The sequence below is a fragment of the Pungitius pungitius genome, chromosome 2, assembly GCF_949316345.1.
Source record: "Pungitius pungitius chromosome 2, fPunPun2.1, whole genome shotgun sequence".
NCBI classification, from domain to species: Eukaryota; Metazoa; Chordata; class Actinopteri; order Perciformes; family Gasterosteidae; genus Pungitius; species Pungitius pungitius.
Window position 1 is genome coordinate 3,062,619 of NC_084901.1, and position 24,688 is coordinate 3,087,306.

Consider the following 24,688-nt stretch of genomic DNA (forward strand, 5'->3'; position numbering starts at 1 on the left):
AATAACCCGGAGAGCCACAGAGAATGAGTGCGTGGTCGATGAGGAGGGAGAGTGTGTGTGTGTGAGCGTGTGTGACGCTGATGACCAAATTTAACACTGCTTTTACTCCCCTCACTTTAGTGTGTGGCTTCCTTCCCTCTGACACGGTTCATGAGAGAGAGAGACACCATCATCCCTCAGTTCATTAGAGGAACACAAACACTATCCACTCCCAGTGCTTCACACCCTGATGCCTGCACACACACAAAGACTAATGGGGGGGGGGGGGGGGGGCTCAGGACCCTCAGGACCCGTATTCCCTGTAAGACAGTAAGATTTACGACAGCAACATCTCTGTTCTAAGCGTTTAAGCCGCTTGTGAGATCGTCAAACGGCGCGCAGGCTAAAACGCAAACACGCGAGCTTCCTTTTTTGTCTCCTTATTTGCGCGTCTTAAAGCGCCTCCGTATTCCCTCGGGGTCACACACACACACACACACACACACACACACACACACACACACACACACACACACACACACACACACACACAGCGCTTTGCGTGACGTTAAAGGAGTCCCTTCTAGCAGGCGAAACCACAGACAATTACTACCCAAACTACCAAGGTTTCCCCCTTTTTCGGGCCTCTTTGAGCCGATTGTTTTGGTTCTTCTTGGTTCTCGGACAAAGGAACCTAAAGGAAGTGCTTTTGTTGCACAAGTAAAGCTTCATTTGAAAGTTGTTGTCGATGGAGCGGGTCCACCAAGCGCACAAGGTCGAGGACTCATATTCCAACCCTGAGGCCTCGGGCCCGTCTCTCCCTCTTTGTGCAGTCGCCTACCAGCCGCCCGGGGACAGTATGTGTGTGTGCGTGCCTGTGTGTGTGAGAATGTGTGTGTGGGTGGCTGTGTGACCGAGTGGGACACTAATGAGCTGACTGATTACAGCGTGAAGCCTCGGGGTTAGCATTAGCTCTCCGCCGATCAAACATCGGATCAAGCCGACAGCTCGTGGGGGGGGGGGCGGCAGGCTGCAATTCCATTTTTGTTTTGTTTTTTTTACTTGGGGGAAAAAGTAGAAATCCGACACGCATCTAAAAGGAAGAGGAAAAGAGGAGAGATTCACAACGCGCCCCGAGCACAAAATCCTCTTCTCGTGAATTTTTAAAACCATCCCTGAAGCATCGGCCGCGCCCCCCCAGACGACGGGATCCCTCGGACAACGGAGGCCCCCTCGATGGGCGAGATACCTGCTCCACGGGAGCCGTGCCATCAGAGCTCCAGAACCAGAACACCTCACCGGAGCTTTGGAAGAATGAACCACGTTGCTTCATTGGAACGTGTGGCTCCCTCGCTTGGCCTCCTCTCCTCGGCATCCGGCCCCTCCTCCTTTTCTCCCCACTCCTCTTTTTACTCCGGTCCCCGCCCCCCCTGGGACCCCATCGAGGCTCATTCGGTTTGTCCACGCGTGAGGGGTCTCGGTGCGTACCCCACAAGAATGAACCAGCCACTCAATGTGAGGATCTTTGTGTATGTTCTCAACCCGACCCCCCTCCTTCTCTCTTTTTCTCCTTCTCACTCACTTACTTGTGCCCTATAGATGAGAATTGGCTCCTTTCACAGCTCTTCCACCCCCCCGGAGCGATTTCTCAGGGCCCTAACAGCGCAATTGTATGCCTTATTGCTCCAGCTCCTCCGCGGGGAGAAGCGTCCCATCAAAGCTTTGTGCTCGGGCCTCGTCATGCGGGCGCAATCACGTGGTGGCGTTTTGTGGGGCAAACGCTTAACCCCCCCCCCCCCCCCACCCGGAAAGAAAGAAGGGCCAGAGTGTGTAAAACGTCTCTTAAAAGGCCTGCTAGTGGCCAACTCGGTGTAGGAAAATACCATTAGGCCCTTTTCTTTTTCTTTTTTTTTTTTCTTTCAAAATGCAGTTTGGTGAGCTCGGCTGGAGGCCGTCCAGCTCCATCCACATCGTGCTTCATCTCCCACGGCTCTTTCATTAGGACCACACCATGTGTGGAGTCACCTCATTTTGAGCAAGAATGAGCCTGGAGAAAGCTTTTTGTCTCCCCCCCCACCCCCCCGAACCACCACCACCACCCCACCGGCAAGGAATGCCCATAAAACAGAGAGGAACACTGTTTGGTGTGACTCGGGTTGCCATACCAGTTACTGAAGAAAAGCCATGGCAACGCCAAGCGGAAGGGTCCGCCCCGAAACCACATGACGCCGGGCTCCGGGTTTTGTCATTCCGGTCGAGGCCTGACCCAAATTACGACGCCGCAGACGAACGCGCGCACACACACACGCACACACACACACACGCATGCACATGCTTAATTGGGCTCGCATGCGTTTGGCTGATGGCGACGACAAACACAACATGGGGAGGTTTGACGTGTAATCACCGAGGAGACGCCCCCCCCAGTTAATGATCCGACACCGCGGCTCGTAGCCCCGCGGCGGGCTGGAGTGTTGTGACTTTCCGATTGTTTGTTTGCCCGATGTGTCTACAAGCGGTTATAATTCAGAGCATTTTAAGCCTTAATGGTGTTTTATGTTTTGGTATGTTATCTCTTATCAACAGCCCCGGGCCAAGATCTGCTTAAAAAAGGGGGGGGGGGGATTAGGACCATGAACAGAGAAGCTTTCTGCTAAAGCATGAAACAGTAAAACAAAAATATTAAGGCAAAATATTAGAAGGAAAATGCAGGAATGCCAAATATTGATTTGATCACCATGGCAACTTTAAATGGGTTTCTTTGGTAACTTTTCACACTATTCTTTTTGTTGTGAGATTTTGAATCATGAACACCACAGAGGTGTTATATTAGCAACTCTGGAGAAGAAAAAAATCCCATAAATCCCTCCCCCAACATACGCACAAATACTCACACAGAGAAACACACACAAAAAAACGGCCTCCGCACGTCGAGGCTCTCTGAACACGACGCAGTGCCAACTCTCCAACAAATCACCTCACGTTGCACCCACCCAGAAAGCAAGGAGAGAAGAAGAAGAAAAATAATCCACCTACTTTATTTCGGAGGTCTGGTAGTTGTGTGTCAGTATTTTCTCTGGTCTCTTTTCATCTGCACCTCTGCCCCGTCTCTCCAACACTATTCCTCTCTGTGGGCTGAGCCTGCCGTGGAGTTTTCTTTCTCTTTTTTTTTCCTTCTTTTTTTTTTGTGTGTGTGTGTGTTGCACGGGATGGAGGGGGGGGGAGGGGGGGTGAGGGGGGGGTGAGGGGAGGGGAGGTTTGGGCTGTTGAATGCCCGGGTTTCCTGACTCGTGATCAGGAGCTCATTACCCACAAGGTCACTCCAGGGACGCCCTGCTCGGCACCGCAGAGGGGAAGATGTGAGGCTGCCGACGAAAAGAGAGAGAGGGGGGGGGGGGGGGGTGGTGGAGGGGGAGGAAGAGGGCAGTTGGGAGCCAAAGTGCCTGTGAGCTCCACTGGGACGAGGAGGATACAAGCGGACAGAGAAGGGAGACGGTTGAGAGCCGCTGATCCAAATGCTGACAGAGGGGGGAGGGGGGGGGGGGGGGGGGGGGTTGATTTTCAGGGGAAGCGAGCAAATACAAAACAAGCTAAATGCATCTGCGGGAGCCCACGGCGTGAGCGGGCCGGGAGCGAGCGGTTGCGTAACACGTCCTGGTCGATCCGCGAAAAAAAAAAAAAAAAAGGGAGTCCGATCGATGGGTCATCGACGTTTATTTTGTTTTGCCGTCCTGTAGCTGAAACAAACTTAAATGTTTGAGATTAATCTTTTCCATTAAGCTCCGCATGAAATGAATATTATTACTATATGAATATTTCAGTGTGGACCAGAGTGGCAGACCAACAGGTTCAAAAGGTCACGTGATGAGGATGAGGTGCTTCTTTTTGTCAGATGAGTGACAATTGATGGAAGCAGAAACATAACCAAATACTTTTCCTGATCATTAAAATCGATTGTTCTTCAAGTAGGTTTCCCAACATTGATTTTCTCTAAAAACTAAATGATTATTAGTCCTTTACAAAGCAGCACAGCCACTGTCTCAGTTGCTAGTTATCAGTTAACTGTTTTAAAACGACGCTCCTTAATCTCCCCAATGGTCAAAGTTTAAATAATTAATGCCGGGTTGATCGGGTGTCTCCGTCCTTCTCCTGTTTTCAGTCAGATGCGCGGCAGCTGTCTCCTGTGGCCGCATGTGCTCTTCGAGGGAGCGTGTCGGGAATGCGCTGGAGTTGACCCCCCACCCCCACCCCACCCTGGACAGGCTCGGATTGACTGATTACAGCATGTGGAATCAATACAGTGCCACCACTGGTTCTGTGGCGCAAAGCGCTCTCTGGAAGCTGGACGAGGTCCACACAGAAATATGGTCCCGTCGTACTTTTCGGGCCTTGGGTGTCATTCATTCTAAAAGAGGGACACAAATTAGATTAGTGACATACGGCTGGTGCAGGCAGGGAGGGAGGACTCACAGTCTTCTTGCTCTTTAATACCCGAGAAACGAGGCCTGACGTGCACCAACAACAGGTGACGCAGACAACGACGTGACGGGCGACACAGGGCTTAAGTACACTAGGGAGGTGCAGGTGATCGGACACAGGTGGAAACAATCAGACAATCACAGGACAAGGGCAGGAAGTGAAGCTCACCCCAGGAACAAGAGACATGAAACTACAAAATAAAACAGGAAGAAAGTCCAAACCGTGACGTTAGATGATCCAAATGGGCTGTGTCTCAGTTTAGTCTCAGTTTTCAGCAGGTTTTGTCTTTTTACATTGCAGTTTTCTCCAATTACCCTTGAATTGAAACCGCTCTATAGTTCAGAATTTGGCGTTTTGGCTTTTGCCATTTTTTGGGGGGGGGATTTGGCCACAACCATGTTTGTTTTTATCATCCGGAAGGGATACGAGAGACTGGAGCCGAATGCAACCAAATGCTGAGTGAGAACATTTGAAGGCAACCTCGAGGTTACAATCAACCCAAAGTACCATGAATGAAGGCTTCAAGACCGAAGGTTCGGGGTGACGCGGCAGTTCAACCAGGAAGTAGCCAGACCCCCCCGAGGCGTCCCCTGCTGTGTGGTTGGTTCTACTTTACCTGGATGCTCCGCATGCTGCGTTCATGAAGTCTTAACACTTTGGGACCACAATCCAATGGCGACAAAAAAGAAAGTACAACGTGGCCTCTTGAATTAAAAGCCCGGAGCCGGGGCCGTCTCTGTTTTTTTCCGTTATACTTTGAGAGAAGGAAACAAAAATCGATAAAAAGCGTTTCGCATTTTGGGACGAACTGTTCCGTTTGTGCGACTTCCTGCGGCGGGTTCGATGTGAAAAAGTGATCGGGGAGCGAAGCTGATGTGTCCGACGCGGTGTTACAACATTTCAAGAGTTGCCTGAAGGCACAAAGCTTGTTATTTTGTTGTTGTTTTTTTTTTTTTCATTTGAAGTCATCAAAGAGGTTCTGTTGAAGAATTGTTGAAATCAGGCAGCAATAGGCCAGCAGCGAAGTAATGGATGATTTAGTCAGGAGCCCTTTAGGCTCATTTGTCACATCTGCTTCCAGAAAAGACGCAAACAAGCGGCTCAATTCGCAATGAGCCTCGGCCCGGTGCTGGTTGGTGCTACCTGGACTGTTGCGGCGCCACGTGCTCAGCATCACGTTACACCGCTGGGGGGGGGGATTCCAGTGATGGCCAGCAATTAGACTCAGCCCCCCCCCCTCCCTCCGTCCCGCTGATAACGATATACCATTCCACTGCTGCCGTCTCGTGTTCAGCTCATTAATAATAGATCTCATCCATTTGCCCCCCCCCCCCCCCCCCCACCCCCCATTTTGGTGTGTGATATGCTGCCAAGAGCTGCTTCTCCAATGACATCATCACTCGCCCGCATTCGAACAACCCGAGAAACGCCGACGGTGGAAAAAGAGTTTCTCCAAGGCCTCGTGGAACGCGTTCTTCATGCCCCCCCCCCCCCCCGCTAACCCCGTTGGTTTGACTAGACGCCCGCCCGCAGCCCGACTAGAAGGCGGCGCCGCAACCGGGTTTTTTTTTTTTTTTTGCCGGGCCAGAGTCTGATGAAACCAAATGAAAGCAGCCAGTCGGTAGTCAGCCACAGTCATTTTTTTTTTTTTTTCTCCCTTCAAAGCCGGGGATCCATCGGCCGTGCCCCTCCAACCCATCCCCCACCCCCCCCCCCCTCCCCCCCCCGACGCAAACGCCGCCGAGCAGGAAAAAGGGGGGGGGGGACGGAGGATTGCGTGAAAAAGTCACACGTTTCTTTTCATGAGCAAGTATTCAATTTCTGCAGCAACGTCCGGGGAGGAAATGGCGGTTGGATTGATGGCGGTGAGGGAGGGAGAGAAAATCAAATCCCCTCAGAAGCCATCTGTGTGTAAAATAATCAGAGAAAGCACACTGGCGCCACCCCCCCCCCCCCCCCGCCACCCCGATAACATGACATGTTTCAGATTTAAGGGCACATATGCTTTCTTCTCACTGCTATTGTGCAGACGTTTCCATTTCATTTTTTAAACGAAGGACCAGATGCGGGAACAAAATGTCCTCACGGTGTGATCCGCAGAATGTGCCCCGCTGGGCCCGCGAGTCCCACCCCGCGCACGACAAAACACACACACACACACACACACACACAACAGAGTGGGGACCGGGACGTCCGCCCCGATCTTTATCGAGCTAAAGGACCGAGCGCGACGCTTCCCGTGAGGGTCCAGCTTATTTTGACCCCAATCACAAGTTTGTCTCGGAGGTTTTTTTTATTTTTTTGCAACACACACACACGGGAGGGGGGGGGGGGGGGGGGCGCACAATGCTCTGCATCCCCCGCGCCCTCGATTCAGATAGTGCAGTGCAACACAAAAGTACATCTTCTCAGGGAAAGGTGTATGCAGAGATCTCAGGGTATTGGGCCTTTCAGAGTATACAAGTGCCAGATGGGAGCTGCAACTATTATTAAAGTAATAGTAAATATTGAAGAGTTCTGCAAGGAAAAGAGCCAATGGGATTGCTGCATGTTTTTCCAAGATAATCATCACAAATCAAGTAGAAGTGCAAACTATATAAACCACAATATAACTATGCGGTCAAACTGCTAAAGCTAAAAGCACACCTGCTTTTTGGCTTCAGTAGTTGTAAAAGTAGTTATGAAAAGTTATTCATCCATAATCCAGATTACAGCAGCTTTAGGGGTGAATTCCCATCACAATGTTTTACGCAAGCTCAACCTTTTATCTGCTAATGAAGTTCATGGTTATTCAGCATGATGTAATAAACGCTATCCCATAATGCTCATTCAATTTCACATGAAGCTCGGTTTCATTAATAAAGCATAACCCTTAATGTGCTTGCGCCCCAGCTAATAACGGCAACGAGATTTTTATTTTCAAAGATGATCCCTTAGCATCCACCCCCCCCCCCCCCCCCCCCCCACGGAATACCATCAACATGTTTCCTCCGTTGGCAACGAGCAACTTCAGGAGAGACCTTTCCGCGTGACGCTTCCGACTCCGCAGCTGCAATTGTTATTCAGTCCTTAATCCGCTGTTTAATCTCCATTTTAAAGCCTATTTAATGCAAATGAATAAACACACACGGCATCGGCGGCGCAACGGAGGAAATGTATTTACCAGCAGGACGGAGTGAGCGCTAATTTGTTGGCCCTGATACCTTTCTGTATGATAATGCGCTTTCCCTCCTCTCTGGGCCCCCGGGGGACCTTTTTGGTTTCATTTTTCAGGGCACACACGTGGTTTTCTGCCAGTCGTGCAAAAAGGAAACCTAGGGGGGGGGGGTGGTTTCCGTCTTTCGAATGTGCCTCCGACCCGGAAACAGTCGCCCCCCCCCCCCAAAACCGACAGTCTGTGCCGCCCTCGCCGTCCCGTTCGGGGCGCCGTAGAACTTCATGACGATTAACGCGGCGGAGCGTGACAGCGTCGAAGAAAAAAAACAGTCTGGGCCTGTCGACCGGCGGTTATCTACCTCCCCCCCCCACCCCACCCCCCCCCCCTCCAAAAAAACCTCATTAATCTCTAATGACTTAGTTCTGTGTTCTCATTAATGGCTTTTCAATCTTATGCCGCGGAGTGGAAGCGAGCTTTATTGAACGTGCTCTTCTTTCAAAAAAAAAAAAAGAGAGAGAAGGCTTTCAGATTGGAAAGAGCAAACGGACGTGATGCTCATTGTAGTCATTTGATGGTGCGAGCTGAAGATAATCGAGGATGACATCTGGTGGGAGGGATGATGACAGATATTGAAAATTGTAGAAAAGCTTCAAGCGAGCCGTAGTTCAAAGAAAAATTAAAAACTTGTGAAAGACACCCAAAACTAAGTTTAGAGAGGGCGAGGGATTCTCCACAGCGAAGTTTTGTGGGGTTATTAGAAGAAATGTTCACAGCCGGAGGGAAAAATTCCACTTTGAGATGTTGGATCTTGTAGAGCTTCCTATTTACTAAATGTTTAAATTTTTAAAAAAAAGTTTTCGGTATTTTATTCCACAGAACATACGTTCCTCCCGATGTGTCTCAAAGGCAAGTCAACAACCCGAACGTTCAGTTGTCAAAACAAACCAAGGAAAGTGCACACAGGGAACACTGCAGCTCAGAGGCCAATTAGAGAGGGGATTGCTGTGAGGAGAAGAAGAAGAAGAAGAAGAAGAAGAAGAAGAAGACAGAGACAGAATGAGGTCCAGAGTGAGAGAGGTGAGGAAAACTTAAGTGACACATCATCTGCCCGCTTCTGTTTGTGTCATCGCCCATAAAACACGGGGCTGCGTGCTGGGGGGGGAGGGGGGAGGGGGGGGGCATCTCAATATGTTCCCGGCAGTCACCTTCAACAATGGGATTCGTTCCAAGCAGAGAAGCCAAAATAATTCTTTTGGAAAAAAAGAAGAAGAAGGCAGCACGAGAGCCGGGATCAGCGCTACCACTGATGGGGGCCGAGGCCCCCGAGGCCCCAAGGGAGCGAGGCCCCAAGGGAGCGAGGCGCCGAGGGAGCGCTCTTTATCTGCCGATTGAGAAGGAAGAAGGAAAGTGAACCCTGGCCGAACGCTGCGCCTCCTCCAAAGGAAGGCGCCGTTGACCCCGAGGAGGAGGGGGGGGGGGGGGGGGTGAGAGTCAGGGTCCTCTTGCTCCGACCGTCACCTCGACTCGGAAGTCTGCACGGAGATGACCTACCTGCTGTACTTTAATCAGGTACTTGGTTGAATTTCACCTGGAAAGCGATAACCTCACAATTAAATTTAAAAATATATATATATTCAAAAAGTACAGGATCAAAAAAAATTATCAAAAATATATATATATATATATATATATATATATATATTGAAAGAAAAAAAGTCCAAACGTGTCATGGAAAAAAAGTTACAAAAATATGTGGTCAAAAAATGCTTCTGAAAAAAGGTCGAAAAATGTATGTTAAAAAAACAAGCTACATAAAAAGTTTAAAAATGTTTCCCAAATAGAGAAAAAAATACCTGGTCCCAATCAAGGAGAGAAATGGGTTCCCGCTCACTGGTGAACCGGGTTTGAGCCACAGCTGCAGTTCCGGAGAGAGAAGTACCTCCGGTAATGGGACAGCATCTGGGTGAACGCGACCACATGCAAAAGGTGATGGATTGGTCTGGTTCTTCCCTCGCTGGGATCCATCACCCAGACAGCTTGTGTGTCTGTTCTCACCCCCCCCCCCCCCCCCCCCGTCCTCGCCCTCGTTTCTACAGTCTTGAGTCGGCCCGAGCGCCTAGACACACTTCAGCGTCGCTCACTGCCGAGGTGGCAAAGTAAATAAAAGTCTCACCTCGCAGCGCGGTTTTTCGCAGGAGGAAGCTGCAGCAACCCACGAAGAGTCCTTGTATGAAACGCCTCTCGATTAGCGTCCATTTCCTCAAACCCCTCGGTGTGTCATGGGTGGAAGTGGGCCTCCTTGCAGGGATCAGCCTTTGCGTCGCAGCGCCTAATGCGCCCGCCGATGAGCTTTCTGTGCCCTCGTTAGCCGGCATTAAATGCAGTGCATTACAAGGCAGCCTCCCAAAGAGAGGTCTACATTGTTGAAATTGGCTGAGTGGGTTCAGCCAAAGCTTCTCGGACTCGTATGTTAGGCCTTTAACTTTTATACGAGCCTGCATCAATATTGATCACCAGCATTACAACGACTCGCTGGATCACGACTCGCTGTGAGTCGACTCGGTCTGCGAGGCCCGAGAGGACGCCGCCACCCCCCCCCCCCCCCTGATTCACATCAACTGAAAAACTGAAGGATTATTCTAATGTCTATTTTCACTCAATGTGATGTTCAGGTTACTGTTTGTGGTGTGAACTTATTTCATTTTTTTTTAAAGCCAGCCAATAATAATTGTTAAGAGGCCTCTCAGCAGTTATATTGATTAAAAAATTATAATTTTTCTGTGTTTACAAGCCGAGGTTGTAACCAATAATTGCCCCTCAGCTGTAGGCTTTTATTTTAACGAAGTAACCCGCGGGGTTGTTTCGTGGCTCTGATTGGTTGCGGTTGTCGTTTTTTTTTTTGGGGGGGTGGGGTTTTCTCGCAAATGCCACGAGGAGGAGCACTAAAAGGAAACGTGCTTTTTTTTTGGGATTTTCACAAACGATCTGTACCACGCAGTGGATCGCATTGCGGCAACTGCTGCTCCCCGTGGCATTAAAAAACAAATCCAGCGTCCCCCCGTCCCGTCCGCCGCCGCCGCTGTGACATTCGCCACGTGGCTCCTCCTCCTCCTCCTCCTTGTGGCCAGAAGCGGCGCCAATCGAGAACGCCGCGCTGCAGCGGCCATGTTCGGGTTCAAGCGCGGCCGAAAACACTCGATGAGCCGTTATCTCGGCTTCCGTTTCCCCCCCTCAACTGCTCACCCCTCCCCCCCCGATTCATCATTGTTTGAGTTTTGGCCTCCCTCCTGCGGAGCCTATAAACGGTCATATCTGCACCGATAATTTGCGGGAGGCACCCGGGACCCCGAGGAGCCTCGATTTGTCGCCGAAAGGGGCCGTCCGCCATGACGTCACCGCTGTTTGAAGAGTGAAGAAGGAGCCCGAACGGAGCCCTCAGACATTGTTCTGACGCGCCCACACTAAAAACCTGTGATTCCTCCAGCCCGAGAGCTGCAGGAGCGCCTGGTTACGCAACTTTCCCTTGTCATCAAATGCACACACTGGCTGCTGGTGTCTCCTCTCGGAAAGAAAAGGAGGTCTCTTATCGAATAGAATAGAACAGAAGATACTTTTATTGTCCCCTGGGGGAAAATTTGTTATGGACTCAAAAGTGCTTAGTGCCATCGCTGCCATTGCAGACAATAAAATACACATAGAAAATAGAAAAAAATACACAAAACTACATATACACAAATATAAATAGCTAAAGATAAAAAATAATAAAATACAGCACACAGGGTTATTTTCTCATACAAATCCTCATACAACTTCTAATTTAGATTTTTGATTTAAAATTTTGATGGAAACTGGTATCAAAGGAGTATTTAAACCGGTTCAATCTAGTTCTAGGTATTCTGTACCAAGAGTTCGTATTCTGTTCTTATCGGTCCTCGGGTTTCTTTTGCCTGCGCTTTCATAAGCACATTAAAATGTGTGTTCGGGGCATAAAGATTATTAGTCCGGGGCAGCCTGGCATTTAAACGCAGCCAATCGTCTGAGTCATCGGAGCGACGGCCTCCTCCTCTTATACAAATCAAGGCTAATAAAAGTACAAAGAGCCCCCCCCCCCCCCCCCCGTAACCCGATTTAAGCGTACAACTCGAAGCATGAGATGCAATCAACATGTTCGGCTCCCCGGTATCCCGGCAACGTGCCCGTGTGCCTCTTCCCAAGCTCCTAAATCCTCCTGCTAGCAGATACACGAGGGGGTGGGAGGGGAGAGGAATGTGGGTGCATTTCCGCCCCGGCAGCTTCTGTACTTCAGTGCTCCAAGTGTTCGGTTGCGTGGTCTTCATCGGGGGGGCACTTGAGGAGTTTTATTCGGTCGGTCGATGGTTTAATCTGAATCACCAGAAAGTTGGGTCAGGGTTAGTGCAGGACAGACACTGTGCGGTGATGTGAGCCACCTGCGGAACCTCAAATGTGCTTTGTGCCGGATTTAAACAACTATCTGGGTAAAAACACAACTTTTCTCTCAAAACTAAAAATGTCATCCTTAAGATCATCTCTTTTTCCCAATTGATTTTAGCTGAATATCACAACTCCCAAATGGACTGCAGGGTTTATTCGGAATCGCCTGTTGAGCAGCAGCTTGGGGCTTCTTTTTTTTTTTTTTTGCCCTCTCAGCCAATCAGGGTGCGACGACTCCCCTTCTTTGGGACTTACGGGAGAAGCGAGGCATTGTCCCCTTAAGCCGCTCCGATCCGCCCTTGAAGTGTTGCAGACCTTCGGTTCAGCCACAATCTCTGGTCTTCAGGCCCTTCTGACACTTCTTTGCTGTGTCGGCTCGGGCCGTTTGAGGGGGGGATTTTCGAAGCAATTCTCAAACCTATTTGAAGTGGGTGAAAAACACCTTTCCAGCAGGTCACGTGGGCGAGGGTCGGACCTTCGGAGCAGTTCAGGAACACCCCCGATCAGCTGAGAGTTAGGGAACCATCATCAACGCGATTGTCCTGCAAATAAAGCTCTACACCTTCCTCAGTGAGCGCTTCCATCACAACATGAACGGCGACATTTTCAAACTATTTGCGTTTTAATCTCCGGCTTATTTCGTCCCATTGAGCAAGAGTCTGGACCCCGGAGGCCCAACTGTGTCCGCACGAGCAGTTAGAGGAAAAAGGCCTGCGACTACGTGGACCGGCACGGGCCCACGAGTCAGCATCAACATGTGAGATATTCAAAGACATAAGGAGGCCGAACGCCATCATCGGTCCCTGCAGAAAAGACCAGAACGCTAGATTTCAGCTGAGCAGCGCGAGGTGGGACGCGACGGGAGACGCGGCGTGGGCGGGCGGCAGCTTTAGTCTTCATGTGCAGAGTTGCTGTGTATATTCTGTGTGTGTGTGTGTGTCTATTATATGTACGGCTGCGAGCACCTTTCCCGACCAGATTACGGGATTACCGCCATCGCGGATCGGTTCGGACGCCTTTAAATCAGGCGAAGGCTGCGATCCACGGGGATTTACAACATCCACATCCGGAGATAAAAACATGTGTTATTGTAATCCCTCGGAGTTATCAGCGGCTGAAACCATTCGGACACGGGAAGACCACCCCCCCCGATGGGGAATGTTAATTACGGCCGGGCCGGGGGTCACAAAATGGGGTACAGTCAGAAACGGTATTTGGGTTCACTTGATTGGCTTGTCGGGCTGTGCCGACCTAAGCAGCTCCCCCGGGTTGCTTTGACAGCGAAGCTCGGGTCATTCATCACGCTCCCCTCCATGTGCCACACACACACACGTGTGCAGACAGTGGGGGGGGGGGGGGTGATTGTGCAGCTCCATACAGCAAATCATTGTCTCGCGTTGGCCCAAACGCGGAAGCATAGAGGGGCCGGCGATGTTTGTCACTCGGATCAGATCCCAACGCCCGCTGTCACGTGGCAGAGGCCCTTTGGGTGTCACGCTAGGGGGGGGGGGGGGAGGACATCCATCGGCGATTTAAAGAGATGAAATGATAAAGATGATGGGGGGGGATTTCTTTCCTGGGGAACAACCCCCCCTCCCCCTCACCGTCTTTTTGCTGCAGTCTATAAAGTGGATTCTGCTCGGGCTCGGTAATGATGGCTCTCGACCGTTTTTTTTGTTGTTTTTTTTGATCCCCTGGCTTCGGGCCGCGCGGCCTAGTCTCGTCGCGCCGCGGCTGATTTGACACATCGGTGGTGACAAGGCGGCTCCAGCCGGGGACTCGGGTGCCAAGTGACCCACATAGAGACGGCCCGGGCCCTGCAACAGGCTTCCGCCAAGATGCCACTTAAAAAGTCTGCATTTCCCATTTTGGGTTTGAGGTATAATGGAGATTTGTTTTCAGGAGTGAGTGCAATTCCATTAATATACCACTTCCGTAAGACGCGGAAATCCAAGGGAGGTAAAAAAAAAGAAAAAAAAAGAAAACGAACATGTGACTCAATTCAAGACCAAAGCGATTGTCAGCAAATTGTGTGACTCTCTACGGCGTTTTGTGATAGCGAGGCAGTGGTGGGGGAAGCTAATAGAGATTTGGGTCATCACAGATAGCAGATTCATCCGGCTAAAAACAACATTGTCATCACTCTGCTGTGCTGAGCCAGAGTTTGAGGGGAAGGGAGGAAGCCAGGAGGGGAAATGGGTTAGAAAAGAGAGAGAGAGAGAGAGAGAGAGAGCAGCTGTGCTGTGGCGTATTGTCCCCGTCAGCCCCGACTTATTGAATTGATGTCACTCCTTCTGTTTGTTTGTTTTTTACACTCCAGTGAGTTGGGTGACTGTGTGCAGGTGTGTGTGAGAGAGAGAGAGAGAGAGAGAGAGAGAGAGAGAGATGCAGATGCTGGTGACCTTGCAGAGACCGAAGGAGCCTTTTTTGAGCCCGCTGGATTAAATGCAGCCTCTCCAATCAGATGGAATTCACCAATTCGCACATTTGTGTTTGTGGAAACGCCGGGGCGGGCACTTTTTGTGTGTGTGTGTGTGTGGTGTGTGTCACACGCTAAAAATAGCTACAGCGGGAAGAAGAACTTTTTCCTTCTTCTCTCGCGATGTCCGTGTGAGATGGCTGTCAAACGGTTCCTTGGCTATTACCAAGTGGCAAAAAAAAAAAAAAAAAATCAGTATGTGACTTCTAAGAACAAGGGCTCCTGGTCTTTGGTGAGGGGGCCTGCAGGAGATGGTGCGTTTGATCCCATTTTTATATCGAGTCCCCCAAAATAAAAGCGTCCCGTGATGAAATGGATGTTATTCTGCCTTCGACGGAGCTCTCTGCTCACGAGTCGCATGGCGGGGAAGCGTGGAAAAAACGATTTGTCCGATGTGACGCAAGTGTTTTAATCTGAAAGGGATCAAATGTTCACATGGCAAAAAATATAATTCAGTTCTGGTGTCTCGGGTTCTGGTAATTGTGAGATTTGTCCCGTTGCGACGCTGTGACGTTTCAGTGTTCAGAGGAACGTGAAAGTGTGGTTGCAGTCAAGAAGGAGCAACTTTCCAAACTGGATACACAGGACCACAAAGGTGTCCACTGACGTGGTCACATTTAAAGCCAACCTCTGTACCAATAGTATATTGCGTAAAACGCAGACTGCTCATTCAAAAATCCATTTGAATAAAGACATGAAGAAAGGAGCTGAGCCTTCACAATGAACGCATCATTTTGGAGGTTATTTAAGATGCCGGTTGTTGCTGTTTTTTATTTACTGCTTTCTTCGGGGCTGCCCCAAAGTTGCAGAAAAATGAAGATAATCAAGGTTTTATTCTATCATCTCGAGTTGCACTCATTTATCTTTATTCACGGAGCATTGACTATTAAAAGAGGCATAAAGGGAGCATAATTAGAACATGTTCCCGAGAGAAACAGGTGTTGTGTAAGCACACTGCAGGGGACTCAATCTATGCACTAAAATATCTCTGTCTTACTTTCTCTCTACTCGTTAAGTCTTCCATAATTCACCGGCTTAATTGTAGTCAAATTTTTTTTCATTTTTTCACCACGCGTCAGAAAAGTCCCGGGCCGCGGGGATGGGGTCCGACCCGCAGTTGTTAGCCTGCCCGTCCTCATTAGAGGCAGTGAGATTGACACGGGCCTCCCGCCTCCCCGTCCTCCCCCCCAACCGTGACGCTCTGAGGACACCAGCAGGCTGTGAGCAATAATGAGTCCCCATTAACCTCGGTCACACGAGGCTGACAACCAATTTACAGGCGACGTCCAGGTAAATGTGAGCAGGTAACTGCTTCATTCTGAGTTGGCAAAGGTTTTCTTTTTTTCTTCTTCTTCTTCAAAGGATCTATCAGGGATAACACAGATTAGATCTAATCTCCTGGTATTTGTCTGTTTACTTGGAGTCATTTTGATGTGAGGTGATCGGGACACTTCTGCATAAATCCTGCAGCATAAATTCGGTACATTCTTTCTTTCTTTTTTTTTTTTGCTCTAGAAGAATTTTCTACGCGCGGTTGCATTGTGACATCTAGTGGTGGATAATAGCCAATTTATCTACAATAGGGAAAGGTGCTGAATTTACTCTGGGTGGTAGAATGGTGTTGAATGGTGTTGTCCAAAGTGTAGAAATGTAAACGTGCATACACCCAATATGATAAATAATATGTGCTGTTCTGTAGTTCTTATGCAAACAATTATGTCCTTATGACCACAACAAGCATGTCATCACATTTTGGGATTACATAATATGCGGAAAAATTCCACCCTTCGGCTGGGAGCACTGATGTGAAAAGTGACAGGCTTTAAGATATTACAGCGCCTTCGCGATGTCCTTTAACAAAGTAAATGCTTCATTGCATTTAAAGGACTCTGACTTATTCCAGCATCTGCTAGAAACTCCAAACCTCCTTTGCAAATGACGAGCAAACGAGCCATCTGTGCCTGCTGCTGTTCTCACGTGTGAGAAAACCCACGGCAGCCGTTGTAGCGCTATCAGAGGAAAACGTGGCGCAATTAAAAGTTGATTTGAAGCTAAACTAAAATCCTCTTCTGCAGCAATTATCTAATGTGGTGTTGAATGATTACATGAATGGCACAGCCAGTAAAAAGGAATATTCACTGTACAAAACTTGGCTGAAGGAGTTTGCGTAATCCCTCACACAATTAAAAAAAAGGCACATGACCTTACTCTTTATGCTATTGAGAGCATTATAATTTTGGTGTTGAGTCCTTGGCGCCAATGAAGACACCAGAGAGGTCGAATGGGGGCCCAACGAGGGGACTTCCACACATTCAAAAACTACCCGGAGGCTGTGGGTGGTACAGCGGGCGGACACAATGAAAGATGAAGATGAATGAAGTCTGCACGCCGATGCCCTAAAGTTGTAAACAAAACATTTATCAAGAAGCAAAAAGCCCACAGAGAGCAGATTCTATCAGTTGTTCCTTGGAGCAGAAAAACAGCAAGACATGCAGGAAAGATACTGTGTGATAGAATAGGACAGAGGAAATGTCTTAGTGTGGTTTAACAACTTTTACCCCTCCACCAGACTATGAATTCGTTAGAAAAACACTTTCATGAAATCAAACCCCAGCAAAGGTTGGAAAGTAGTTCAGGACAAACTGCTGTTTGCTGTGAAATGAAAAGATGAAACGACCATATGAGAATGTTGATGACTAACTGTAAAGTGAACCCTGATAACAGGACAAACCCTTTGCTAAATGCTCACACTGCCCATTTGACTGCATGATCTCAGCAGCTGGTGGGTTGCACACTGGAGATAAACCTCTCTGAACTTTGCCACTAGATGGCAACAAGCAATGAGAGCAGTTTACGTGACTCAATAACACTACTGATGAGAAGAGGCTGCAGTTTGGGACTAAAGTGCTACATGGTAATTTAATTGTTCATAATTGACATGTTTTCATGTGGGCTCTAACAGCATCGCGTTATTTGTTGCTTTAAGATCTCATAAATTATAGTTTCAACTTGTGAATTTAAGCAGAATATAAAGGTTGATTGTCATTCAGTTTGGAATCACTGAAGATGTTTTAATTAGTCTCTACTTATATCAAATCAAGTCAAATAATCTTCTCAGTTGGAGCATGCCGTGTGCCTCCTGGTCACCTGACAGAGAACCGCTGATATAACATGCGAGTTTAGGGGTTAAAAACGTCACCTGCCTCTGAGGCTCCGCCTCCTTTCTGTGACGCATCATAACAGGAAGCAGAAAGTGCCTGTATCCGATAAGCCTGTCACGGGACTCTGAGGTAGGGCTGGATTCAAATTGTCAACAAAAAAACCGAACTCCTAACGTCTATTCCTAGCCACTAGTCCTTAACCTCTGTGGAACACGTCACAGGGTCAAGGAGAGATGGTTAGGAGAACTCGCGAGGATTTAGGAAAAGAGAACCGCGGTGTTTAAGGAATGCGACTCCACTTTCACTAAGCTACGTAGTTATGATGCGGCGGAAGACGCATGTTAGTGACGTCAGTAACCCGCGACGGAACTACAATATCTCTGAAGTTGGACTACAAAGAAGCGCATCTTCGATGCCTTCGTCCATTTGTTGTTAGAGTGCTGAGTCACGTAGACGACATAAAAACAACCAGCTTCAAAGTATTAACTTACTTACTATTAACAAGGCTCCAACATAAATATGTTATGCTAACGGCAACTTACGTCACATGCGTTTCTCGGTCATGATCGTTATATATTACTGTATTTATGAATTGTAGAACGGATTGATCTCCTTTTTTTTCGTAAATGGTGGTCCAATGCATTGAATCTCCTTTCCTTAGCATTTATTGTAATTGTAATTTCAAGTAAGACCACAAGGGATTGTGGCTATGGCTTTTGTTTTTAAATCTGTGCCTTCTACCTTTTTTCTCTACTTTAATTATCACAGCAAAACCCGAGCGTCGGTATGGCAAGCAGGCTCACTCTCCCGGAGTTTGACCTCTCCTGTTCCATATGCTGCGAGATCTTCAGGGACCCCGTGGTCCTCAAGTGCAGCCACAGCTTCTGCGCGCCCTGTCTGCAGCAGTACTGGACCCAGGGGCCGCGGAGACGCGACTGCCCCCTGTGCAGGAGCCAGAGCGTGGACGACCCCGTGCCCAGCCTCACCCTGAGGAACCTGTGCGAGGCCTTCATTCAGGAGGGCGAGGGTGGGGAGGAAACCGCCGACGAGTCGCTGTACTGCGACCCGGGGGAGATGTGCCCTCTGCACGGCGAGCGGCTCAAGCTGTACTGCGTCGCCGACGAGGAGCCCATCTGCGTGGTGTGCCACACCTCCAGGAAGCACAAGCAGCACGACTGCTGCCCCGTCGGCGAGGCCGTCCTTCTCGTGAAGGTACGAACGCCTGCGAAAACACTGGAGGCAGGGGAGGAAGAAAAAAGAAAAAGAGAATAAAACCTCTTGGGCCTCTTCTCTTACTTACCTTCCCAGGAGAAGATGACGTCCGCCCTCGGCTCGATGCTGGTGAAGAGGGACGCTTTTGACAAAATGAAGAAAAACTACGAGGACGCGGTGGAATGCGTTCAGGTGACGTGCCAGGTGTTTTTCACTCGTTGAGCCCCCTTTTCCCGAAAGCCGTGCTCACGCGGGTCTTTTCGCCCCGCAGGTCCAGGCCCGCTTCGTGGAGAGGCGCACCCGGGAGGAGTTCGAGAAGCTCCACAGCTTCCTCGACGCCGAGGAGGAGGCCATGATGGAGGAGCTGAAGAGGGAGGAGGAGCAGAAGAGTCTGGCGCTGAGGCAGAAGATCGACGAGATGGCAGGGGACATGGCGTCCGTGTCTGAATCCATCCGAGTTCTGGAGGAGGAGATTGCTCTGCAGTGCATCTCGATCCTTCACGTGAGTTTGTAGATGTTTTAGAAGGTGAATTGGTGCATTGGGACACTCCGCGTGAAAAAAACGTTGCCTCTTTCTTTCAGAAATGCAAGACGGCGCTGGCGAGGTGAAAAAGACGACTGCGTTTCCTTGTGTTTTTCTCTGCCTTCGTGCCACGAGGTTCCCTAAAAATGCTTAATTGCGCTCCCTGCAGAGCCAGCAGCCCGAGTGAAGATCCGGTCATGCCTGCGGGGGTGCTCATCGACGTGGCCAGGTATCTGGGCTCTCTGAGCTTCAACGTGTGGGAGAAGATGCTTCCGACCGTCAAATTCAGTGAGCCCACCAGAAAAAGAAAAAAAAAAAGATGGCGCCCGCCGCAGTCAAGAGGGTGTTAACCCCCGAGACCGCTGACAACCTGCCGTGTTTTGCCATTTTCTTTTTTTTTCTTCTTTTCTTTCCTCCAGACCCGGTGACCCTTGACCCGAACACCGCCGCCCCGTGGCTGGTCCTGTCGGAGGACCTCGCCAGCGTGCGCGACGGCGACGAGAGGCGCAAGCTGCCGGACAACCCGGAGCGCTTCGACCCGGACACCGGCGTGCTGGGCCGCGAGAGCTTCGCCTCGGGCCGGCACGCCTGGGTGGTGAACGTGGGGGAGAACACGGCGTGGGTCGTCGGCGTGGCCAAGAAGTCCGTCCGCAGGAAGGAGAAGGTGTCCTCGGTGCTGAAGAACGGCTACCTGGGCGTGTACTTTTACCACAAGATGTACTTCGCGGGCACCTCTCCCCTGACCAGGCTCAACCCCAAGAGGAGCCCGCGGAGGATCCGGGTGCAGGTGGACTGCGAGAAGGGCAGGGTCTCTTTCTACGACCCGCACGACAACACGCACATCTACACCTTCAAGCACGCCGTCACCGAGAGGCTCTTCCCGTACTTCTGGGTGGGCTGCCAGCAGTGTCCTCTGACGCTGGAGCCGCTGGAAGTTTCTGTGAAGGCTGTCGAATGTTTCTGAAAGTCGATTTTTCAGCTTCTCAACTTGTACCCCCCCCCCCCCCCCAGCACAAAAGGTGGAGTTTGTTTTGGTGATTTGTGCATGATTTTAGCACTTTCTTCTTTGTCCAATGAGATGCCTTAGACCTCCATTTTAAAACGTACTTTGTGTCGGTATACATTTTAGTCTCTGCACTTTAAAACCTCTGTGAAACAGTACTGCTATATCTTCTATAATAAGAGTACTAATCTACAAATAAATGATTTGCTCATCCTGTTGTTCCTCTTTTTATTTTGTGCAACCTTTAAACTCATTTGTGCATCAAGATCTGTGTGCAGCCTATAAGGAATAAAGGAATGTTTTTTTTTTTAAGTATAAAGACAACTTCCTGACAACAAAAATACAAAGAAGAACAAAAATGAATGGAAATATATATAGGAACCTGAGACCAGAACTTGCGCGTGGACCCTCTGGAGGAGTTCACCACCTTTTGTCAAAACTCCATTGCACACAAAATAACAAAACAGGATTTTCATAAATTTCTGGCACAGTTATGCTGAAACAAATAAGTGACATTCATTTCCTTAAGACATAACCAGGTATCTGTATTCTATTTGTTTGAACAGTGATTTTTGAGCAGAAAAAAAACATTGATCTGGACCCCTGAAAAACCCAGATCATCATTATTTATGTACTATACAGATCCCTCGGACATACAGTACACTGAATTAACAAAATATCTAATTGTGACATAGACCCGCGAAGGACGCTTTTTTTTTTTAAGGATCTCCCTTAAGATTCCCTTTTTAATTGGAAAGAAGAGACGCTGGTAGTTCTATTGTTGAAGCCTGGAGACACGTGGGCTAAAAAATGTCAATATCCTGAAAACAGTGTACCATCCATTATCCGTTACATTAAACGATGGATGCATTTTAAGGACAGCTTAAAAAAGATCAAATAAGGCATTACCTTGTGTTTTATATACAGGATGTATATCCTCAAATGTGCAATTCCGCATTTCTTCTCTCATGATAATCCATTAAGTCACTGATAAAAACTACACCTATTCACAAAAAAAACTCAAAAACCATATCACAGGCCTGAATAAAGCACTTTTCACACTAGAACATAAAAAGGATTGACAGAAATAATAATAGATTGAGGTCAAAATGAGTTTAAAATAGATGAACGATTAAAAGGTGTCGTCACATTCAAAGATGTAAACAAGAGTGAAATCGTGACCACGATGCAGCTCACTTACCAGAAATAACCGGATAGATAATAGACACAAAGTCCCTTGTTACCAAACAACTGAAGTCTGGCCTGAGAGTGTCGCCAGAGGAAAGGCGATTTCATGGAGTTGAAAATGAGCCAAATCTCACACTGAAATCAAACTTGAAAAGGCAACGGAAAATACATTGTTTTTTTACAAACATCGCCCGAGTCACACATCAATAATCGCTGGCTTTTTTGCACCACGAGTGTTCGTCTCCAGCGCTTTGAAGTTTGGATAGATGTGCACAAAACGGTGACGCCGGTAGTGTCGGAGTCTCCTCGCTCTTTTCTCCAGCCTCGGATATGCCGTGGTCATCCCCGACGGGGGGGGGGGGGGGATGGGGGGACGTTCATTCGCAGGCCAGCTTGCTGTCGAAGCTCGACAGGCCGATGGCGAAGGCCTGCAGGGCGCACATGGGGTAGTTGTAGTCCAGGGTGAAGACGTCCTCGGCCACTCTCCCGAACTGCATGACGATGTAGTCGGCTGGGGGGGGAACGAATAAGTCACCGACAGTGGTGGTGGTTTAATAGGTGAGCGGTGCGGCGTACTCACGGTCGTTGTCGTGGACTATTTGGAAGTTCTTGACGGACGCCTGGGTGACGCGGCCGTGGAAGTTGAGCACGTAGGACTGGGTGTCCTCGTTCCACACCGGCGCCTTGTTGTGCAGCTCGATCAGGTTGTCCAGCGTGTGGTTCTGCCACCTGCTCAGCAGGCTCTCCTGCTCCTGTGACACGAAGCACGTTCACGCGCCACGCATTCAGGGAGTGTGTCGCCCCCCCGCCTCCCCCCCCCCACTCACGTTTTGAGGCCTCACGGCGACCCTTTCGAAGTTGAGGTTCATGCCGGGGATGATCACGGTCATCTTGCGCGGCCCCTTGAAGCCCAGCACGTTGGTCTCCTGGACAGAGAGCGTCTCAGCGTGACTCGACCGACGCGCCGCGCCTCGCGCGCACCTTTTTTTCTACTCACGTAGCAGACGGCGGCCACTTCCTGCCGCGTGTTGCTCTCCTCCAGCAGCGCCCCGGGGGTTTTGCAGGGGTTGGTGCCGTTGTCGTACACTGTGAACTTGGTGCCCATGAGGTTGGACCTGGTAGAACGCACAACCAATTTTCAGAAATGTTTTTTTTTTGGGGGTTTTGGTAGATTTCAGTTGCACCTTTTATGGCGCCTTTGTACCTCAGCTTTCCGATGAAGCTCTCCCCCTCTCGCGTCAGGTCCGTGGCGTCCACTGAGATCAGGTAGTTGGACGTCTTGCTCTTCTTTCTCTTCCTTCCCGCCAGCAAAAAGACCTGGAAAAAGAGAAAGGTGTGTTCATGCCTGTACTGTGCACACGGCGCTGTAACGGATGGGAGTTCAGCCCGCTCACCCTCTTGCCGTCGTCCCGCTCCATGTGCATGAAGTAGGTCGGGTAGAGCCCGCGGTCCATGCCCTTCTTGTCCCGAGTGATTCGGCACTTAACGCTGACGCCGCGCGGCGCCGGGAGCAGGACGAACTCCTCCGGATCGGCCACGTCTATCGGCGAGCCGTCCGCCGCGGGGGATCCGGGCGCCGCCGGCTCCTGGGAGCGACACAATGCACGGGGTGGGGGGGGGGGGGGGGGGGGGGGGGCTTCAGTGAAATGTGAAATGAACGGGATGGTTGCTTGTTGGGTGCTGGTTCGGCGGCGCTACTCACCGGGACGTCCTTGCCGCTGGCGGCAGAGGCGGGTCTTGTGTTGCCCACGTGCGGGGACAGGGAGCGCGATCGATCGTCCCCCGCGTCGTCCTCGGGGTCGCTGTCTTCATCGAAGTTCAAACTGCCGGACAGACCTGGAGGGACAGAAGGGGGCGCTGGTCGGATGGGGCCTTTGTTGCTATGTGAACGTTGTTATCATCCAACAAAAGTACGCGCAAGAGAGAAGAAGAAAATCCCAGAAGCTAAATTGTACCCTGGATGATTTTCCCCATTTTGTGTTTAATTTACGGTCTTTAATATAAAAACTCATTTAGAAATGATGCAATACTTGTGTAATGGTTAAAGCAAGTAGTTAATTATTCAATGGAAAGAGGGCTCTGCTCAGCTCTCATCCTGCGAAAAGGTCAGATTTAGAGCATTGCCTCAATACCTGTCACAAACAATTCCTTTTTTTTTTTTTTTTTTGTCAGGTTCTGCAAAGGGGAGATTAGGTGACGAGATGCACGGCTTGCAGCTGCGCGCTCGTGAGGAGGCGGCTCGCTAAGCTCCTCTTGGCTGCAGCGGCGGCCCCTTTGCAAGGCGCCGTCGGAGGATGGCGCAGCGCTCCACCCGGGTGTGACCAAGCGGGGGAACTCGTGTCCCTGTGGCTTTGCAATGTTCACAATGTGTAAAATGAATGACGTGACCAAGAATTACTGTTGGTATGAAGTGATAAAGAAGCCGTATTGAGCAAGAACGATAAAGGAAGAGGCACAAAGTCTATACTGGGGTATTTACAAACATGAATCATCTGGAAACGTCAGACCAACAACATCCACACATTTCCATTAATATCAACTAGCTGGTCAACAATGCAAAAAAAGAAATAAAAAAAGAGGCGGTCAAATATGAGCATACTGCAACATTTCTGTTTTCTCTGGGGTTGAGGTTGTTATGCGAGGAGAAGACACGGAGCCAAAAATACCTTCTGCAAGTCCTAAGGACGTATTCCTATGATAAACTGGGCTGGCACTGGTAGCGAGGCCTTGCGCCATTGAGGAGGACAAGGACATCCTCGCTAAAGCCCAGAAGCTTATAGACACCGTGACACTGTTGCTGTAAACCTTAACTTTATGGTTTTAAATTACCACAAAGAAGTTTTTGTACATGACCCACTCGGACAAGATTTGATCCTCCATAAACTTCCTAAAACCGGGGCACTTAAGCAGGCGTGCTCACCAAATGACATTTGACTGGAGACGCATCTTCCCTGTACTCGGGATAAAAGTCAATCAATGGATTTAAAATAATTAAATGGAAAATGAGTGCCTTGCTAATCCTTCGTAAAGTAAATTAAAATGATGTTCAAGCCTT

At 49.4% G+C, this 24,688-nt stretch overlaps 3 protein-coding genes across 4 annotated transcripts in view; 1 reads left to right on the plus strand and 2 right to left on the minus strand.

Moving 5' to 3' along the window:
* The window catches only part of ptn (pleiotrophin), a 23,938-nt gene extending 20,769 nt beyond the window's left edge, over positions 1-3,169 (minus strand). Inside the window, exon 1 of the mRNA XM_037460322.2 lies at positions 3,016-3,169. The gene's annotated coding sequence lies outside the window, so the exon portion shown is untranslated. The remainder of the gene's footprint in view (positions 1-3,015) is intronic.
* A 14,563-nt stretch (positions 3,170-17,732) lies between these two features.
* Positions 17,733-20,659, plus strand: LOC119210350 (E3 ubiquitin-protein ligase TRIM35-like). Of its 2 annotated transcripts, none has more exons than XM_037460249.2 (7): positions 17,733-17,836; positions 18,476-18,919; positions 19,016-19,111; positions 19,191-19,421; positions 19,502-19,524; positions 19,612-19,730; positions 19,862-20,659. In XM_037460249.2, exons 2-7 carry the CDS (start codon positions 18,494-18,496, stop codon positions 20,404-20,406), a joined length of 1,440 nt encoding a protein of 479 aa, XP_037316146.2. In that variant the 5' UTR covers positions 17,733-17,836; positions 18,476-18,493; the 3' UTR covers positions 20,407-20,659. The 2 variants fall into 2 exon arrangements, with proteins under 2 accessions (XP_037316146.2, XP_037316145.2); XM_037460248.2 differs by lacking the exon at positions 17,733-17,836 and adding an exon at positions 17,867-18,186.
* Positions 20,660-20,869: 210 nt separating this feature from the next.
* tulp3 (TUB like protein 3) overlaps positions 20,870-24,688 on the minus strand; it is a 10,728-nt gene continuing 6,909 nt past the window's right edge. Inside the window, exons 4-10 of the mRNA XM_062558419.1 lie at positions 23,336-23,524; positions 23,028-23,219; positions 22,838-22,950; positions 22,631-22,748; positions 22,461-22,559; positions 22,214-22,385; positions 20,870-22,144 (exon numbers count right to left, since the gene is read on the minus strand). Coding sequence (XP_062414403.1) covers positions 22,011-22,144; positions 22,214-22,385; positions 22,461-22,559; positions 22,631-22,748; positions 22,838-22,950; positions 23,028-23,219; positions 23,336-23,524 — 1,017 coding nt within the window. The 3' untranslated portion in view covers positions 20,870-22,010. The remainder of the gene's footprint in view (positions 22,145-22,213; positions 22,386-22,460; positions 22,560-22,630; positions 22,749-22,837; positions 22,951-23,027; positions 23,220-23,335; positions 23,525-24,688) is intronic.

Coding starts and splice junctions, on each gene's coding strand:
- LOC119210350 (XM_037460248.2), top strand. CDS start 18,046: ATGTTAGTGACGTCAGTAACCCGCGACGGAACTACAATATCTCTGAAG. Junction 18,187..18,475: donor TAAAAACAACCAGCTTCAAA/GTATTAACTTAC, acceptor TAATTATCACAG/CAAAACCCGAGCGTCGGTAT. Junction 18,920..19,015: donor AGGCCGTCCTTCTCGTGAAG/GTACGAACGCCT, acceptor TTACCTTCCCAG/GAGAAGATGACGTCCGCCCT.